We start from the raw sequence: 20,611 nt of genomic DNA, 5'->3' as shown, positions 1-20,611 counted from the left end.
GAAAAGGGGGTGGAGCCACAAACAGCCAATCAGATTTGTTTCATGTCAATGCAAATTATTGATGCTGAAGACTGCAAAGCTCACAAACTAGGTCATTGAGTATTTGAGTAATTGTGTATTTGGGTTAGAAAAAGTGGAGGGAGCCAACACCAGCCAAATACATACCCGGGCAAGGCTGAGCCATCAGCTAGTAATATAATAATAATAATAACAACTACCATTTTACTAAAAATTACATTATTATCCACCGTCACTATCCTGGCTTTACAAATGGCTCTCATGTATAGGGATTTTGAAGGTATCTTTAAAAAGCCTTATTTGTGTATGTTACACAAGTACACAGGTATAAGGTATTCACAGAGGAGAGTTGTGTTGTACCGTCGCATTATAACACATAAAATTGCGCTGCAATGCAATAAGACGATGCGGCTGTTGGGGTCTGAAGGAGGGCAGTATCCCAATGCACTGCAAGACGTGTGTTTACCACATAACGTGCCCAAGAACAGTAATGGTGAAGTATACTTTTCATTGACTGTATACTTCACTGCATGCAACACAAAACAGAGATAACATGTGACGCCACTGTCCCGTTGCTGCTGTTACAGAGAATGCAACGCAATGCCCACTGTGAACCGAGCTTAAGAGTTTACTTGTGATATATTACAACTCACTGGGGCTGACATATAACAACTACTGCAAGAAAACACAAGCACTTTTCAAGAGCAACCAATCAGCTTTCATTTGAATGAAACAATGATTCTGACTGGTTGATTAAGGCAGGGGCGTTGCTAGCCCCAAAGATCAGTGGCACATGCCCCGGATCTATTCTTGGGTGCCCCAGATGTTCCCCAGGCAGTCAGCTGTGGCTCCTCAATGGTGGGCATTCTGGGAGCTGTGGTGCATCAATCTGGGTATGCTAGGTGCTGTGGTGCCTATGTGGGCATGCTGGGTGCTGTGGTGGCATGTTGGGTGCTGTGATGCATTAATGTAGGGCATAGCGGGTGCTGTGGTGCCTTTATGGGGGCATGCAGGGAGCTATGGCTCTTCTATAGGGGCATGCTTGGAGTTGTGGTGTCTCAGTGCAAGGCCCATGGAAGCATTGGAGGGAGGGTCTACTAGAAGGTCAGGGAACGCTATGGAGAAACTGCCAGATAACCTGGCGGCAGGCCAGCCGCCCAGCAGAAAGCCAGACCAGCCAGCACAGAAGCCAAGTAACTCTGCTTAGTTATGTTCAAGTGACACTGCCTATTTATAGGATATCCTGCAATTGTTTATCAGTGGAGAGCGGGGGCTTCAGCCAACATTTTGCTGGGCAGGCCTACTTAAACCGCAGTTAAGTTCATGTAAATTTGGCTCAACCCATGACCCCACCCACATTCTGGTGCGTGGCCACACCCATTTTCTGGCTGGAGTGCCCAAAAGTGCCCCGGATCTCTTAGGGTCCTAGCAACGCCCCTGGATTAAGGCATTTTATTGATTTTCTTTGCACCTGACCTAAGAAATCATCCCAATGGTGCATCTGTCAATCCTGAATATCTCAGTCCAAAGTAATTAGGAGCTTATTTTAATCATTTGATTGTGATATAAAATTTTGATGTATAATGTCATTTTTCATGAATACTTGGTGAGTTTTATGCCTGAAAGTATTCCAATGGGTTCTTGTAACCTTCTTGGTCTTACCTTTATTGTGGGCCTCCAGTTGAGACATGGAGTTTACAGACACTTTGCAGAGAGCACAGTACAGCTTCTTTGCTTTGTCATCATCATTCTCTCCAGCTGCTGTGCCACCGCTGGCAGGATCAGTACAAGAAACTGGTTTTGCTTCTCTCACGACTCCCTCAGAGGAGGCGTGACGAGACTCGGGTACAGCGGGGGCAGAGCTGTAACTGGTGATCATGGTCTCTGGACTCTCCTCAGCCAGGCACATGTCTGTGCTGTCACTCCCCTGGTGATCTGTAACACAAATCAGCATGTTATTAGACTGATATTTAGCAGCAAACTTCAGTGAACCATATTCAGCTCACTACAAATCATTTTCATTGTCACAGTTTTTTTAGTGCTCAAAAATGACAAAAGATGAAAAGTCATAAAATCAGTGAATTCAGCCTATGTTAAAATGAATACAACAGTACATTTTGAATGAATTGACAAATGCAGTTTATTTTGTAAAGTGCACATCTGTACTTATTTATATATATTCAAAAGACGACCTGACTTGCTGGGTCTTGTAGTTTCATTTCCTGTGGAGGTGACGATGTTGCTGGACAAGAAGATGTCCACCCCCCCCCCCCCCCCTCCCACCATCACTTACACACTGGCATGGGCTTTCGAGTAGTAAACTACTTGAATCCGGAATTCAACTAAAGTCTAATAACTTCATGTGTGACCGCTGGAGAGGGTAGGGTTAACTTACCCAGAAGTCTTTGGGACACCTGCGTTCCATTAAGCGTCATAGGCGTAATGAAAGTTCCACCACTCACTTCCGCGCTTTCTCCTTCCGGCTTGAAAGAGGAAGCGGGGTAGTGAGTCATGCAATGCAGCTTTCATTAAGCCTATGATGCGTAATGGAACGCAGAAGTCCCAAACACTTCTGGGTAAGTTAACCCCCCTATCCAGTGGTCACACGTGAAGTCATTAGACTTCCTTTGAATTCTTAATTCAAGTAGTTTACTACTCGAAACCCCATGCCTGCTTACGCATGGAAAAGTCAAAAGGGAGTTGAGAGGGGCAGCATCCAGTCTCTCCCTATGAGTACAGATCACCTGACCTCTCTCACCCCTTCTCCCTCTGTTGAGAGATTCAGGAACCTTTCACATTGCGGCGCTGGGTTGCGGCAATTTGCTAACACTAGTCTAATGAAAGTCTATAGGTAAATTCATATTACCAATAGTGAGGTGCGGTACGCCGGAAGTCCTCAATCTGACACGCTTCCAAAACTATGTTACCACGCGTATTTGTGTTGACGTGCAGCGGACCCGAAGTCATGTAAGTCTATGGTGACACGTGTCAGTGTGAAAACCCGCCACAGGTTTTACGCGCATGTGCAGAAGCATATTCTTTGCAATATGCTTCCGCCCACATCATTGAGTGAGCGTCACTTCCTGCTTGCCTGGATAGTTCATGAAGGCCTGTTTTTGGCAGTGTGGTGTGGGGGCACTGACGCCAAATTACAGTGTGAAACCGGCCTAACTGTTTGAGGCCAGCACTTACAGCTCAAGTTTCAAAATGATGAAAATCTACTGAGCTGCCGACAGTGGTCCTTTAAAAGGCACATGACAAAAGTATCTGGGAGGATAAGCAGAAGTGTTGGCCACAGCATCCAGATTCCTGCATTAATATCCTAACCAGTGTTAAAAGTATGTCACCTGGACAGGAACTAGCTGCCACGGGCAAGACCTTTCTATTTCCTGTCAGGCACTTTCGGTGACATGACATACGGTAATCCCTGTGAAGTAAACGCATTCTCTGAGTGCTGAGGTAAAAATATTTGTAAAATAAATGGTCAAACTGCTTAGGTGCTCTCATACATTTCCCACTGACAAACCAACCAGCACGACGACAAAAAAGATGAATTTCAAAGGCCTGCGGTTTATCATCCTGCAATCGCAAACACTCTGCCTAATTTATAAGACAGTGCAGACGTGTTTATACACTTATCCAGTATTTTCAGATTGGATTAACTTGTATTTTAGCCAGTTATTGTCAGTTAAGGCAATGTAACCTTTTCCTTGTGAGGCTGAGAGAGTAGAGTGATAAATGAGGGTGAGGGAGGATTGTTCCTGCAGGCTATAATTTACTATAGATTTTTGAGAGAGGAGAAACACAGGGGTGGGATGTGAGATTACTTTTTATGCAATGCGGCTGTGGCTGGCAGTGAGGGAAAGAGGAATAATGTTTATTATTGTTGCTATGTGACTAAATGATTCTGTGCGCGATGTGTTGGCTGAGAGGGGAGGTGTGTTCCTATTTTATGACATGGACGCTGAGCTCTTGGCGGTGTGATGCCCTACACTTGAGAAACAACTGTTATGCTGGAAAGAGCTGCAACCAGAGAACAAGTGTATACGAGAATTAACCCATGTATGAGGGAATTATGTACAATGCAATCCTTTGTGCGGCCATTAGAGATGGTAAATGAATTAAGCTTTTTGCAAAGATACATTGGAGGAAAAAAACAACTCAGCAGTAGTGATGATCATATCTAGGAGAGCTCATGGAGAAGCATGTGATTTATGTGATCAGCTGATAGATTTGCAAAGCTCTGGTTGGCAGCGATCACATCCAGCTTTAGCACATGATCATAACTAGCAAATCAGAGACTTGCATATCTATCACCTGACCAAACTGATCACATGCTTCTCCAGGAGTTCTCCTAGGCATGACATCACTACTCAGCAGCGGATGCCACCGTCACCTCACACAGGTGCAGACTCACCGGATAAACAGACAGAGCAAACTGTCATGGAGCACTCAAAGGATAATCCCAGCCTATCTGCTATAATGGGGGCTGATGGAACGTGAGATCCTTTGTTTTGGTCTTTCACAGTGAGCACTATATAAACAAAATGGACTCGGATAGTGTAATACCCTTTTATAAACTTAAATAACAAGTAATGCAGAATGTTCAACTTTTCACATGGAATGACCAAGTAAGACTTATACAAACAATCATATTAGCATCAGGAGACTTGTTGTCTGTCCCCTCCAGTCACGTGACCCGGGCGCTCTCAGAGTGCTAGGAAGCCGCTTTTCCTTCATAGCACTACGAGAGTGCCTGGATGGTGCCCACTGTGAAAGACCAAAGTCAGAGGATCCTGCGTTCCATAAGTCTCAATTGGACCAGATAGGCTGGGTTTACCTAAGTAACTAACTAAGGCCTCTTGCACACTGAAAGCGATTCCGATTCAGATTCCGCTTTTTAATCAGTTTTTACATCCGATTCAGATTCCGATTTGCAGTGTGCAGGGAGCAAACTGCAAATCGGAATCGGATGTAAAAACCAATTAAAAAGCGGAATCTGAATCGGAATCGCTTGCAGTGTGCAAGAGGACTAAGACGTGCCCACTACAGTCTACAGTCCTGCGGAGGATGACAACTAAAATAACAGTGTTTTTGGGGAGGTGAAAAGAAACCAGAACACCTGAAGGAAACCAGGAAAAACTAACAAACTCCTTGCAGATAGTTCCCTGGTTGGGATCTGAACCTGGAACTCGATCACTGTAAAGTTAAAGTGCTAACCATCTGGTCACCATGCTGCGTAATGACATTAAAAACAATGGATGCAATGGCCTGGATTTGGTTTCAGTATTCTGGTAAAAAGTCGAGCTATACTTTCATGGCTCCCGACTGTCCGTTTTCAGAGAGACAGTCCCTCTTTGGGTATGAATCCCTCTGTCCCTCTTACTTCCTCATGTACATATGTAAATATATGTATTTTTTATACTTAAAATTTTATTTCTATCATTTAAATTGATATATTTATTATTTGTAAATGTTAAAATGAAGGAGAACTAATGATGATAGAGAGGACCAGTGTGGTCTGAATGACAAAACGGTTTGTCTTTTGCTAATGTATTCTTTCTAGTTTCATGTCGGCGTGATTAGGGGCGTGTGGGTTTCACCACAATATCAGTGGGGGTCTGAGTGGCTGATATTGTGGTGAAACCCATCCCACAGTGTGATGTCAGGACCATGGTTCTGACATCACACTATGGGAGCCTTGTTGCATTGTGGTAAATAATAGCTGTTTACAACTGCCAAAAAAGCAAGCAGTATCTCCATCCACTGACATCACCTGTCAGCAGTAAAAATGTCACCATGTGATAAACGTCAGAATGAAAATCAGGGAGAGGACATTTTTTACAATGGGCAAACACTGACTAAATCATTTATACATAATTATTGTAAGAATTAAGCACTTTTTTATTACATTATTTTCACTGGAGTTCCTCTGTAAAGTGTGCACTTTAATGCAGTAAGCTATATGAATTTGCAGCAGTTTACAATGGAAACAAAATATATAAGAAATGTCCATTAGAGGCAAGCAACCAATCAGCTCATACTTTTTCTTCTTGAAACTGCAGGTGATTGGTTATTGTGAGTAAAGCTGCCCATACATCTAGTGATTTGGCAGTACGATCGACCATTCGATCCGATCATTTTATCGAATCGAGAGAGAATCGAGGGTGTTTCAGAATTCCCAATCAATGAAAAGTGGCTGTTATCATGTCCAATCGACCAGCCTAGTCAATCGAGCAGGATGCAAGATATCGGTAGATCGCACAGGAATCGGCTCCTGTTCACAGATCATTCGATCAATTTTTGCATTCAGAGCATGGAGACACAACATTGATCAGATCGATTAGTGAAGGTGAATCGCATAGGAATCTCTTGTAGTGTGTGGGTCACTAGTCGATCGACTCCCTAATAAAGTTGATTGCTTTGTTGATTGAATCAGAATCGCTAGATGTATGGCTACCTTAACACAGCTAGCGATCTGCGAGCCATACAGCTGGATGCTATGTGGTTCCCATCTAGCGCTGAGTCTGACTTCACAGCAATTTTTCGCTCCACAGGAAGTGGAATTCACCTAGACTGAACCTGAATTTTACATGGGGCTAATCAGATTTAGAAACTAAAACTTAATTACCTGTCAGGTGATTATTCAATCAGCTGTAAGGGATTAATGATTAACTTTGGGAATCTGATTAGCCCTTGCAAAGTCCTGATTGAGCTCATGGGAGTTTCTGCTAATTGTAGAAAAACTGACAAGTCAGAATGCAGACACCATCTCCATTGCTCTGCACCGCCTGCTGGGAATACACGGTTCACTTCTGGCGTTAGATTCTCCTCTCGATCGTTTTTGCCGCTCGATTCTGCAGTCGATTCTCTTATCTTCCGCTTGTTTTTCTTATCTTTTTCCATTCACTTCTATCAGAAATCGAGCGGTGAAAGGATCGAAAGAGAGATCGGACATGTCGGAAATTATCTATCGAACAATCTAATCACCTCAAAAACGAACCGTGTATTCCCAGCATTACTGTGTTTCCCTCATTTACACAGCATGTTGTGGTGTACACAGAACTGTCAGCAGTAGTCTCAGCCCCAGTGGTGCTTACACTCTAATGTCCTTATTGTAGTATAGGCTAAAGGTGCCCATACAATACTCAATTTGTGGCATCAATATTTCTCCAATTCATTCATAATGATCGAATATGGTACATTTTGATGCTGCAACGTGGCTGTCCGATCATTCGTTTCCATTTCCGGCCAGATCAATCAAAAAACAAAAGCATTCGATATTCCGCCTGTGTGAGTGTGTGGTAGCAGCTCACCCACCCACCATGCACCTCCTCTAGCCTTCAATGCGCACTCTTAAAAAGGGCGGATGTGAGAAATAAGGAGGGTGTGCTAGTTGTGCCCAGATCAGGCTTCACAGGCCGAATCCAAACCAAACCAAACACAGTATGCCCCCCCCCCCCCCGACTTATCTCATCCAATGTGACATTGGCATTCACCCAGGCCGCTAATAGCTCATTCACCTTTCAGCCAAATACTGAAATCTTTTAAAAATCTGTGTGCAGTGTGTGAGCAGGTAATAGATTCCGCTCTGATTCGATCACAGAGGGATGTATCAGATGGTCGATCTGGTGGTCATTGACTAATGTTTGGCTACCTTAAGCCTTTACTAAGTGTATTGCATAACGGCTGTGCTACAATGCGGGCATGATACAATGCGCACGCTACACATTATGGCGTGCATACTACGTTTCACAGCATGAAGATTGCTATGGGAACGTGCTCGCTTACGCACTTGTTATCCAGAAACGCACTGTACAAAGTTGATTTGGTCAAGATGGTCTGTTACTAGCGGCAGCCATGTCTAGGAGAACTCATGGAGTAGCATGTGATCAGTTTGGTCAAGTGACAGATATGCAAGCCTCTGATTTTCTAGTTATCATAATGTGCCTAAGCAGGATGTGATCACAGCCAATCAGAGCTTTGCATATCTATCAGCTGATCAAACAAATCACATGCTTCTCCATGAGTTCTCCTAGATATGCCCATCATTATCTGTTAAAACGCAGAGATATGAGAATGCCCATACAATTCAGGGCAAATGGCTGAGGCTAGGTTCACAGTGGACAGTTACATAACGCGCTTGTTACAATGTGTGTGGTCATATCCAAGGCAATTAATAAAATCTAGCTTTACTTACCTGAGGCTTCTTCCAGCTCCTGGAGGTCACGTGTGTCCCTCGCGGCAGCTTTGGTCTTCTCCTAGGTCCCACTGGCAGCCTCTGAAGGACCTTGATGGGTCTGCATCTTCTGCACCTGCGTAGGCGTGCACCCAAGTCAACAGGAGCATACTGCGCTCCCACTGACGTGGGCACAGTGAGTTGAGATGCAGGATTATTCTGCAATGCAAGTGAGCACTGTGAACTAGCCCTGAAAGCAAAATATCCATATGGGATGAAAACCCCACAAGCATCAGAAGAATACGCAAAATGTATGCAGATGCTGGGAACTGAAGCCAGGACCACATCCCTGCAAGGCAACGATAGTAACCACTTAACCCCCATGTGGTACAGTGTGACAAAGCCCTTACTGGTTCCTTTGAAGTGGTCTAAGCAGAACATATTAATGGTCTTCTAATTACTGAATAAAGACATTTCTTCAGCAGCTGTACAAATATTCCCCATATCTGTGCCCAGGAATGATCATTAGTGTTTATACAGCTTGGTGGAGATGGTGTGGTCGGTCGGAGCTCAGCATGGCCCTTCCCCGAGTGCCGCAGAGAATAGGGGAGAACTCAGGCCACGATAAATGGAACCATGTGGCCCCACTCAGAACATTATGAGCATTCACGTGTAATGAGGCAGCGTATTAAACTGTGCGCTGGAAAAACCTCATCCTGACAGCAGTGAGCTATCCCAGCTCTGGGGAGATCCGTCCACCACTCCAAATAAACTTTCCAGCTCACAAAACTCCGGTAAAAATAGCATCATCTCGGTGGCAAAAAAAAGGAGGAAGAAACATTGCTTTCAAAGCACTTTTATTGTGTGATTGATCTGCTGCTATTCTTGCTCAGGTTTTCAGGCAATTGATATATAGGTTCCCAGTGTGTGTCAGGACACAAAGCCTCGCGCTGAATTCATACCATGCGGGAAGCCTTCAATGTGCACATTTAAAAAGGGCGTATGAGAGAAATGGGGAGGGTGTGCTGGCTGTGCCCAGATCAGGCTACACAGGCCGAATCCAAACCAAACGCAGTATGGGGGCCCCCCAGGGCTCATCTCATCCAATGTGACATTTATAGAGAGCATTCACCCAGGCCGCTAATAGCTCAGTCACCTTTCTGCCAAATGTTACCCTGCATTCAGCCTGCCACAGGGAAATACCACCAGAAAATGGAGGGGAATCACAGTCATTTCCACCCAAAATTGTTCTCTTTTTTTATGCGTAGATGGAAGATTGGGAGAGAGCATTCCAAGCAGGTGGTTTCATCGCTCTGCGTCTAGCGCCTGAGCTGGATGCCGCTATAGCACTAATGCTTCAGTGCGCACCCGCACAAGGGTCATTCGGAGTTTATCAAGCGTTAATTAACCCCTTGTCACCCATGCAGGCTGGTATAGCCTGGATGGCTGAGTCAACCTGGGTGTGGGGCTCCCCCATACTAGCCATACTAGTGCACATGGCCCATGATACGGGGGTCTCTGTAAGAGAGGGGCGAAAAAAGCCTCCTCCTTTCCTAGAGAAGAGGAGGCTTTACAGTACACTATCCAGCAGTGGCTGGATAGTGTACTGGTTCCACCCAGCAGTGGCTGGATAGTGTACTGGTTCCATCCAGCAGTGCCTGGCTAGTGTACTGGTTCCATCCAGCAGTGCCTGGCTAGTGTACTGGTTCCATTCAGCAGTAGCTGGATAGTGTACTGGTTCCATCCAGCAGTGGCTGGATAGTGTACTGGTTCCATCCAGCAGTGGCTGGAGAGTGTACTGGTTCCATCCAGCAGTGGCTGGATAGTGTACTGGTTCCATCCAGCAGTGGCTGGAGAGTGTACTGGTTCCATCCAGCAGTGGCTGGATAGTGTACTGGTTCCATCCAGCAGTGGCTGGATAGTGTACTGGTTCCATCCAGCAGTGGCTGGCTAGTGTACTGGTTCCATCCAGCAGTGGCTGGATAGTGTTCTGGTTCCATCCAGCAGTGGCTGGACAGTGTACTGGTTCCATCCAGCAGCGGCTGGATAGTGTACTGGTTCCATCCAGCAGTGGCTGGATAGTGTACTGGTTCCATCCAGCAGTGGCTGGATAGTGTTCTGGTTCCATCCAGCAGTGGCTGGATAGTGTACTGGTTCCATCCAGCAGTGGCTGGATAGTGTACTGGTTCCATCCAGCAGTGGCTGGCTAGTGTACTGGCTCCATCCAGCAGTGCCTGGCTAGTGTACTGGCTCCATCCAGCAGCGGCTGGATAGTGTACTGGTTCCAACCAGCAGTGGCCCCAGATGTCCTGCCCCTTCCAGGTAAATAGGAATAGGTGTTAAATTTGACCCTATACTTATTAAATGTATCATAGTAAAAAAAGACACAAATAAAGCTTTATTAAGGGGTAAAAAAAAAATCTTTATTCTTCAGTTTTCCATCTGTCACTTCTTTGTTTTTTGACTTCTTCTCCTGTAATTCCTCTGTCACTTCTTTTTTTCTCCTTCAATTTATCTGTCACTTCTTTCTTCTCCTTTAAATCTTGATAAAAGTGTCCTTTGGTTGATGGTCCCGCCGATCGCCGCTTCCTGCCGGGACCTTCGCCGCTGCCGCTCTCTTCTTTCTGGGAGCCCCAGCAGAAGCATCTTTGAAGGTCCTGCTGGGGATGATCACAAATGAGGAAAATCTAAGTTTGTCAGTGTGTCGTATTTGAAGCAGGCTCATAGCTGTCTGGCAGAGGCTGCCCCGGAGCAGTAATGGACCTATTACTCAGCTCTGTAAGTGACACAACTGCTTGGATAGTCTGACATTATTCTGAGGTCAGGTATAAAATCCCATCGATCCATGAAATTGTCTGCTTTCATAAAGTCACCGAATGGCCAGCAGGAGTATTCTGTGCATGAAAAGAGGAGCCACTTCTTACTCATGAGACACCGAAAAAATGAGAAGTGAAAGTTAACGTGAAAAGCATTTTATAGGCTCTCACCACCGTAAAGATGGGACATGAGAGTTTTATAACACTCAGGCCAATATGCAATTAACGTTTTCTCTCGAGTTTTCTCCTGGGAGATAATTTGTCGTTTTCAATTTAAAGTAACTTTTTAGCAGTTTGCAATGGAATAAGTACTAAAAAGTAGGTGAAAAAGGACTCTCAAAAATTATTTTGAGTATTTATTAACCCACTGGTGTTTTAAAAGGCATTTTATTAACAAGTTGTGAAAATCTCACCTAGGAGAAAACTCAGGTGAACAAGTGAATTGACCCCCCTGGGTCTCTTAGGTGATGTTTTAGGAACTTGCCAATAAAATGCATTTAAAACCACCAACAAGCAAGAAAATATTAAGAATAATTTTGACAGTACTTTATCACCTACTTTTTAGTACTTTTTTTCAATTGCAGCGTGCTAAAAAGTTATTCTAAAATCTAAACAGAAGATGAAAAAAATATCTCCAAGGAAAAAACTTAGGAGAAAAAGGGAATTGATGAAGGGTCCAGGCTCATATGCAATTAACTTTTTCATCTTCTGTTTAAAATAACTTTTCAGCACTTGAAAAAGTATCAAAAAGTAGGTGAGAAGGTTCTATCAATATTAGAGTATTTTCTTGCTTGAGGTGGATTAAAAGGCATTTTATTGACAAGATGTGAAAATATAATCTAGGAGAAAACTCAGGAGAAAAAGTGAATTGCATATGGGCCCCAGACTCTAATCAACTGCTAACAACCTGCTGTATTACAGGCAGTATGTGGATGTGCTGTGCATTACATTTCAGGCCAACATGAAGAAGCACATCTGAATGTCTGTCCGTGTGTTTTGTCAGTCGGCTGGATGACGAGATTGTAAAGCATACCAAACATTGCCTTATTTGTAGGGCGGAGGAAGCTGAATAGTATAATCACTAAGCATACTGAGCCTGTAGATGGAATCCGGAATCTTTCTGGCCTACATTTATGAGTTATGATCCACCGTTTAGAAATAATATTGTGCTCTCCTGACAAGTTGAACCCTTTAAAGAGGAACTCCAGTGAAAATAATGTAGTAAAAAAAGTGCTTCATTTTTTACAATAATTATGTATAAAGTATTTAGTCAGTGTTTACTCATTGTAAAATCTTTCTTCTCCCCAATTTACATTCTGACATTTATTACATGGTGACATTGTTATTGTGGGCAGGTTATGTAGCTGCTGCTAGCTGTTTTGGCTGTTAGAGACAGCTGTAAACAGCTAATTCCTGTCTGTGAACATTGTTACATTGTGGCAGTTTGCCCAGAGTACCGCGGTACTCAGAGCTTCTTGTGGGAGGGGTTTCAGCACAAAATCAGTCATACGGCGCCCCCTGATGGTCTGTTTGTGAAAAGCATTCTATTTCTCATGTAAAAGGGGGTATCAGCTACTGATTGGGATAAAGTTCAATTCTAGGTTGGAGTTTCTCTTTAAGCCTTCTTTCTAAGTGATGATTTTTTAAAGGAAGCTGGGGACAGGAACCTCCCAACCTGCTGTGCCCGGGGCTCTGCGATGAGCTGTCTGCCTGTGTGACTGTAAAAGTGTCTTCCACTGGAGGGAAAGCGTCTTTTCGTGCTGAGACTTGATATGATCAGACGTTCTGACAAGGCTTCTTCCTGCCCCAGGACAGCTCAGTCTCTCCATAATGTTTTTCTGCAATTTCCTTTTCTTTTAGTGATCTTGTGTGTGTGTGACTTTGTGTGTGTGTGTGTGTGTGTGTATGTGGTGTGTGTGTGTATGTCCGTATGTATGAGCGTGTGTATGTGGTGTGTGTGTATGTATGTATGTATGTATATGTATATGTGTGTGCGTGTGTGGTGTGTATGTGTGGTGTGTGTGTGTGTGTGGTGTGTATGTGTGTGTGCATGTGTGTGTGTGTTTGTGTGGTATGTGTGTTTGTATGTGGTGTGTGTGCATGTGTATGTGGTGTGTGTGGGGTGTGTGTGTGTGCATGTGTGTGTGTTTATGTGGGGTGTGTAGTGTGTGTGTAGTGTGTGTATTTGGTGTGTGTGTGTGTGTGTTTATGTGGGGTGTGTAGTGTGTGGTGTGTGTATTTGGGTGGTGTGTGTGGGGAGTGTGTATGTGGTGTGTGTGTTTGTGTGGTGTGTGTGTTTATGTGGGGTGTGTAGTGTGTGTGTAGTGTGTGTATTTGTGTGGTGTGTGTGTGGGGAGTGTGTATGTGGTGTGTGTGTGTATGTGGTGTGTGTATGTGGTGTGTGTGTGTGTGTGTGTGTGTGTGTGTGTGTGTGCGTATACACATTCAGTAATCTGGTATTTAAATCATAGCATTAAAGGGGAACTGTGGTAAAAATAACAACTGCATTCTATGTGTCGTTATAGTTATTCTTTAAAACAAAATGCGATCATATACACCCACTATATGGCTCTGTAGCCACGCCTCGGTTTTCATGCATTAAAGATTGCAGGTATATGGACAGGCCTGGTCCCTAGCAGTGACCACTGGCAATATCTGGGGTATTGCAGAAGAGCAGTACAAACCCAGCACATAACACAGAGGATGTTATCTCCCACCTGCCAGCCTTCTGATAGATGGAGCAAAGTAAACAAGTGCAGGATTATGAGTGCATTAGGCCTTGGTACTTATAAGAGAGAAACTGCGTTGAAAAGCCTACAACGGGTTCCATTTAAGCACTTATTATCCGTCAATGCAAATACTTGTGAGCTCGCTTTGTGAATGTTACTTTCTCCTACCTCGCCATTTAAGCTGCACACTTTCAATTTCTTGTTTAGGCTGAAAACTCTTCAGTGCAAGGACTCACCTGCTAATGTTTCCTCTCTCCATGTGCTTTGTGCTTTAGGTGTCAGTTTTTCCATACAGTGCGTGGCGTCATAGACATCAATGTATAGCTGCAGCTCCATTATAGATCAACCGACATACTGTATTTATCCTCTCTAGTACCCATCTCAGCAATTTATGCCTCCTTTACACTGGGAACCGCAAAACCTTCGCAAAATCACTAGCGTTTTGCAAAGTGATTTTCCACTGTACAGGAAAGCGATTTTGGAGCGATTGTGTTTTGTGATTCTATAACATTGAAAGACAATATCTTGAAAATCGCTAAAAAATGCTGCATACAGCACATTGTTGATTTCAGCAAATCGCTAATCACTGGCGATCGCTAAGTGTGAACACTGCCATACACTTTACATTGCAGCAGCGCTTTTCAAATTGCTAGCGATCACCAGCAATTAAAAAAACTGCTGTAGTCGCTAGTAAAACAATCCAGTGTGAATGAGGCCTTAGGCACCATTCACACTGCAGATCGCAAAACGATAGCAATTATCGCTAGCGTTCTGCGGCGGCGATTTTTTTTGCAGTAAATGCATATTTTTCATTCAACATTTTTTCAATTTTTGAGTGATCGCAATTCGTGTTTTTAACATTGCGATCGTTTAAAAATCGGAAAAAATGACTGCATGCGACGCGTTTGTGTTTACCGCAAATCGCGAATCGAGTGAGATCACTGACATATACTTTACATTACGCTAGCACTTTTAAAAACGCTAGCGTCTGCCGGAAATCCACAGTAAACACCCACGAATCGCCCCAGTGTGAATGGGCCCCTAGGTCAAGGGATACAGCGAGAGCTGCGAGGGGTAACCGAGGAGAGTGAATTCTGTTTACATGGAGAGTGTTTGCTGATGCTGAACTAAGCAATACTATATCATGTCCCTCTTATGAGTAATAGCAGAAAGCATTCAGTGCAGGGGTGAAAGTACAGGAGGTGAAGTCCTGGAATGGAATGAGAAGTATGGCTGAAGAGCTTTGCTTTTTATCAGTAGAACCATTAATATGCTGTGTCAGCAGGAGAGGCCCCGGGACCTCAGGCTGGGCGCTGCTGCTGGGCGATGGTTGGCACCATGCGCTGTGGCTGTGTCTGGGAATTAGACATGGAGCAGAGGGAGCTCCTAGCATGACAGAGACAGGAAGAAAGAATGCATACAAAGAAATAAACAAGGAGTCAGAGGATTCTGCAAGTACACAATAAACAGTGTACAAATCTCTTGGCTCGCTGCACCGGCCATATGGGCTGAGACACAGCTTAACCTCCCTCTCAGCTCACTCACAGATGACCTAATAAAGCCTTACCCAGAAGAGACACAGAAACGCACACAAGACTTTCACAATGAAGAGATTCCAACATATTCTAAAGATTCATTTAGAAGATTTTGTTGCTAGTTTTATTTCCAGCTCTTTAAAATATAAGTAGGAAAAAAAGAAATACTCGGAAATCATGCTCCAAGAATTTGACTAGCTGCTCTTTGGAATGGAAGTTGCCATATTGTAAGCCGCTATACACAATTTTTAACCCGATGGAGAAGACTAACATTAAAGTATAACTTTTGTTACGACATCTTAAAACTTGCTAGCTCTGATACTATCATTAGAAATGTAACAAACAAGGAACGGGAGAGGTACATAATCTGGATCCACATACTCTCAGCTTCTCTTGTATGTTTTTAGGATCAGATTCCTATTCACCTGCTAATGCTATAATTACATCAAACTTCTCACCAACTCAACATGTTTCACTCCTTTAAAATGGGGGGCTTCGTCAAGGGGAAAAATGCTCATTGCTAGTGTAGCGTGCAAAGGAGGCATTAAATATACATTTCAAATAGACAAATATCAGATAGCATTTCCGCTCTTTTAGCAACCGCCTAGCTTTGGCTTGTTGGCTGTTCTGGATGCTATCAGAGCTGAAAGGCTTAACCACCCTGGCGTTCTGATTAAATCGCCAGGGTGGCTGCGGGAGGGTTTTTTTTAAATAAAAAAAAAACTATTTCATGCAGCCAACTGAAAGTTGGCTGCATGAAAGCCCACTAGAGGGCGCTCCGGAGGCGATCTTCCGATCGCCTCCGGCGCCCAGAATAAACAAGGAAGGCCGCAATGAGCGGCCTTCCTTGTTTTGCTTATATCGTCGCCATAGCGACGAGCGGAGTGACGTCATCGACGTCAGCCGACGTCCTGACGTCAGCCGCCTCCGATCCAGCCCTTAGCGCTGGCCGGAACTTTTTGTTCCGGCTACGCTGGGCTCAGGCGGCTGGGGGGACCCTCTTTCGCCGCTGCTCGCGGCGAATCGCCGCAGAGCGGCGGCGATCAGGCAGCACACGCGGCTGGCAAAGTGACGGCTGCGTGTGCTGCTTTTTATTTCATTAAAATCGGCCCAGCAGGGCCTGAGCGGCAGCCGCTGGCGGTGTTGGACGAGCTGAGCTCGTCCAGACCGCTCAGCTGGTTAAAAGCTGATGTCTGAAGAAATGTGTATACCATTTTATGATTAGCAGCACTAGGAAAAAAAATTACGTTTTTATCGTTAGACTAGCGGTAGGTCTTCCCCCCCCCCCCCCCCTCCCCGAGGGCCCGTAATCGGCGTGGGGAAGTCTAGTAGGGAATCATTTGTGCACATATTATTTATACTGAAGCTAACGCCCGCCTTTGCTGTACCTGTTTTGAATGCATGTTGTGTAATATTGTCCATATTGTGGAGCTCTGCACATTTTTGCAAATAGCTAATTCGGGTACAGCCTCTGTCTGAAAGCGCTGCCGATTCCTCCTGCTGTACAGAGCTGTTGTTAACAGAGCTGAAAAGGCTATCTGATATTTGTCTATTTGAAATGTATATTTATTGCCTTATTTATTAAGTGCTATCATTATGTTACCCCCATCATAGAAAGTTCTTCCATTATGCGGCCAACATAACATGTACTGCCATGATGAACCCTCCACCAAATAACACATACTGACAAAATGACCCCTCCACCAAATAACGCCATGATGACCCTTTCACCATAACAACAAGCACTACCAGTATGCACACCCCACAATAACAAGTGCTGCTATGGTGTCACATGCCATGCCACTGGGAGATGATGATGTGGGTGACAGTGGCAGAAGTTTGTGTGGTGAAGCAGTAGGTATATATATATATAATATATATATATATATATATATATATATATATATCTCAAGTCGCTTAACTAACTGCTCTTACCTTGCTTTCAATGGAGGGGGAAGAATTCAAGGAATCATTATGTTTCAAGGGGTATGTTGGGCAACTGTGATTGCTTTGAACAGCGCCACACAATATGTTGGTGCTTTATAAATCAATAATAATAATTGCCTAATCGGTCACTAATCCCCCACTCTATCCATAGTTTTAAAAATGGTTGCATGTCCTCAATAATGTACTTTTAAAGGGACTCCGAGCAGTGCAGTAACTATGGAAGGATTCATACCATTTTGAAGCTCTCTTTCTCCTCTTTCCAATGATATATAAACCGCCACCCTACGCCTTTTAGTTTTCGTTATTTCTGCGATCGAAATCGCGTCCGCCATCTTGGATTCCTTATTCAGCATTGTATTATGCAGGACGACACTTTCCCCAGTGTCAGTAGCTCCATTCAGTGCAATGCAATGAAATACAAGGAACCCAGGGGGATATAATTACAAACATCATGCCGGTAGGTGTGAGGATATAATTAATTAGTTGTGGGCATGCTTAAAGGCATACCCACAGGCCCTGCTCGGAGTCCCTTTAACCAGGGCTGTGGAGTCGGAGCAAATTTGGGTACCTGAAGTCGGAGGTTTCAACTGAGGAGTCGGAGTCTAGTGATTGTTGAACCAAATCCATAGCCGTTGTAAAATTAGGCTAAGGAGTCAAAGTCGAGGAGTCGGAGCAATTTTGGGGGATACATATAAAATCGGCGCCGGGAGACTTTGGTGCAGGATATAGCCGGTATATGGCTGATCCTGCTGCTGCACAAGTTCCCGGCCGCGCTAAATACTATTCCCCCTCCAGGTCGACATGGCTAGTGGGGAATAATGTAATTCAGCTACCAGCTATTGCTGGCGGCCGAATTACAGTGTCTCTTAAATGTAACTTCAGCTCAGTCTTCTGATGGCGCCGGAGTTACTCTGTGTGCGCTGCTATAGCTGTAATTCCTATTACAGCCTATGGTGGCGGCGGCTGCGCCCAAATCTTCCTGCGCTGTAATTAAAGCGCTCGATTTTGGGTAACTAGAGTCAGAGTCGGTGGTTTCATAAACTGAGGAGTCGGAGTCAGATAATTTTTGTACCGACTCCACAGCCCTGCTTCTAACATAAACAAATCAACCTACGTAGTGCCATGATACTGTAAATACGGTGACTATAATGCATTATTGGGTCAGCTCTCCTGAAGGGAGTGGCTGTGACTTTCCACTTATGTGAGTCTGTGTGAAAGTCTGACATCTCCCCCCCCCCACACACACACAGCTGTGATAAATGATGTAAATGGATTTTGTAACCCATCACCAGAGACTGGGATGAGGGGAATTAAAAACAAATGCTGGATGTATGTAATACACGTTTTATGTAAATACGTGTGGATTTTCCTGAAGCCCTTTTGTAATCAGAATGCTTTTAGTAAGGTGGTTCCTGGATTTGTGTCAGACGGATCAGATTACAGCCGCGCACAGCTGTAAGAGCGGCAACCTGCCTCTTGCTTGATCCATTTTTAACGTTAGAGGCAGAAGTTGGCGCTGAGAGAGAAGTTCCAGAAGACAGGTATCAATAAGTGCAGTGACAGGCCGTCCCCTGGGCTCAATACAGCTGTCTCTGAGCTCTTCCAGGAAGCACCAGCCGTGGCTCCAGCCTCCTGACTACATTCATAACCGCATTGCAGCATGTAGTATTCTGATCCAGCACTGGATGATGAGAAACCTCATACGCTTCTCCTCTCACCTCCGACTGTAACCTTGTAAAAGTTTAATGGTCAATGAAACTGAAGATGAATGCGCATTGGCTGCACACACATGGCTCCCGCCCCTGCTGGCTACGGGCTTTGACTGGATGACATTCCAATGAATTCTGTTCCAGTCATCATCTTTGTGAAATACGCAAGGGAGATTTTCAAGTGACGGCCCACAGTGATTCTGCCCGGACTTTTTGTTAAATAATGCACAATCTTCTGAAAAATGTTCTTTGTGGGGTTAAAGCAAGATGACTTGAGGTGAAAGCAACAACTGTCGGAAGCCTTACAAAGCAGCTGTTACCTGCACAAACGCATGACGCACAATATTGCCGCCACTGTCCTCTTCCTGTTTTATTTATGCTATAGAATACTTGATGTCAGGTTAAATACCTGTGTGTGGGCATCAGCCATTGTGTGACTAGCGACACGCCAGCGTCTCAATCAGACAGGTGCTTAGCTGTTTGTTGTCACAGGAAGCGGGAAAACTAACTATGATCAATAATGCAAATGTGCGGAACCGCTGGAGAGCAGAGATCCTTTGTTGTTTATACATATAATAAAGTCTTGTTTATACTTCCTGCATGCAGTTATGTAACCCTCAGCCCCAGCCAGAGGTAGTTCCCTAGCAACACTTAACTATATGGGCAAGAAAGGGTACGGAGACAGGTTTTATAGAACGCTATGTCAAGCAGTAACTGTGCTTTAAGAGTAAATATTTAATTGGAGGATTAAAGCAAGCCTGAACTAAAATACAAATGTCATATTTAGCTCTCACTGTAAAGCCAAAAGCAAGGAGCACCCTTTAAGAAGCACTTCCTGCTTTTGGCTTTACAGCGGTTTACACTGTACTTGGCCTGAAGAAGTGGGCTTGTATCCACGAAACCTATTGCCTGTGCATATAAGTTGTTACTGCAATATCACTCAGTTTAATTTGAGAGGTAAGCCATCTCTACTTTGTTTTTTTTCTATTTGTTTTTTTTTATGGAATTTTATAATTTCTGGGCGGTGCTTCAGCCTTGTTGTGTCAAAAAAACCCTCCCTCTCTGGGGGGGGTAATTTCAGCACCAGTACTCTTTTCCGAAAAAGCGACCACACCCAATACGTCACGTCTGGGACACCCGAGTGTAATTCTCCACCTGCCTGTTGTGGTTGTTGTTTGCAACTTACCTTTGTAAGTATAATCTCATCCTGCTTACTCTCTAAACATTAGTGATGTATTGCACTATTGGGCTCCTGTTGTCTCTGTTTTTTACTCAAGGTGTAAAATCACCTCATCCTTCCTTCTTTAATATAAGGACTGTAGTATTTTAGATACTTCAATTTTTGTATAGAGAAGGATTGTAGTGAGTGCACACTTAATTTCAACTGCACAACCATTCACAGCGGTGGTGCAACAACCGGAAACATAGAAATAGTACATCCAGTAATCCCAAGAGAGAAAGAGATTCCAGGAGCAGCTCACCAGCAGTTAAAACAAACTTTTAATAATTTGCCTTTAAAAATATTCCAAGCAGCAGTAAAAATGTTGTAACAAAAAATAGCAGCAATACTTATCAGGCACATGAGGTAGCATAGAGGTGCAGAGGATGAGTCGACGGCCGTTTCGCCCCCAAATCAGGTCTTTCTCGAGACCGACCGGGTGTTCGGGTTCGAGAAAGA

General features: G+C 44.2%; 1 protein-coding gene across 7 annotated transcripts in view; it reads right to left on the bottom strand.

Annotated features, from left to right (window-relative positions):
* Positions 1 to 20,611, bottom strand: part of ZNF385A (zinc finger protein 385A) — a 502,107-nt gene that overhangs the window by 12,651 nt on the left and 468,845 nt on the right. For all 7 annotated transcript variants that reach the window (XM_068267161.1, XM_068267160.1, XM_068267159.1 and 4 more), the window contains one exon: positions 1,681 to 1,953. In XM_068267161.1, coding sequence (XP_068123262.1) covers positions 1,681 to 1,953 — 273 coding nt within the window. The remainder of the gene's footprint in view (positions 1 to 1,680; positions 1,954 to 20,611) is intronic.

The sequence above is a fragment of the Hyperolius riggenbachi genome, chromosome 2 (genome assembly GCF_040937935.1).
Source record: "Hyperolius riggenbachi isolate aHypRig1 chromosome 2, aHypRig1.pri, whole genome shotgun sequence".
Lineage (NCBI taxonomy): Eukaryota > Metazoa > Chordata > Amphibia > Anura > Hyperoliidae > Hyperolius > Hyperolius riggenbachi.
This window is presented reverse-complemented; position numbering and strand designations above follow the sequence as displayed.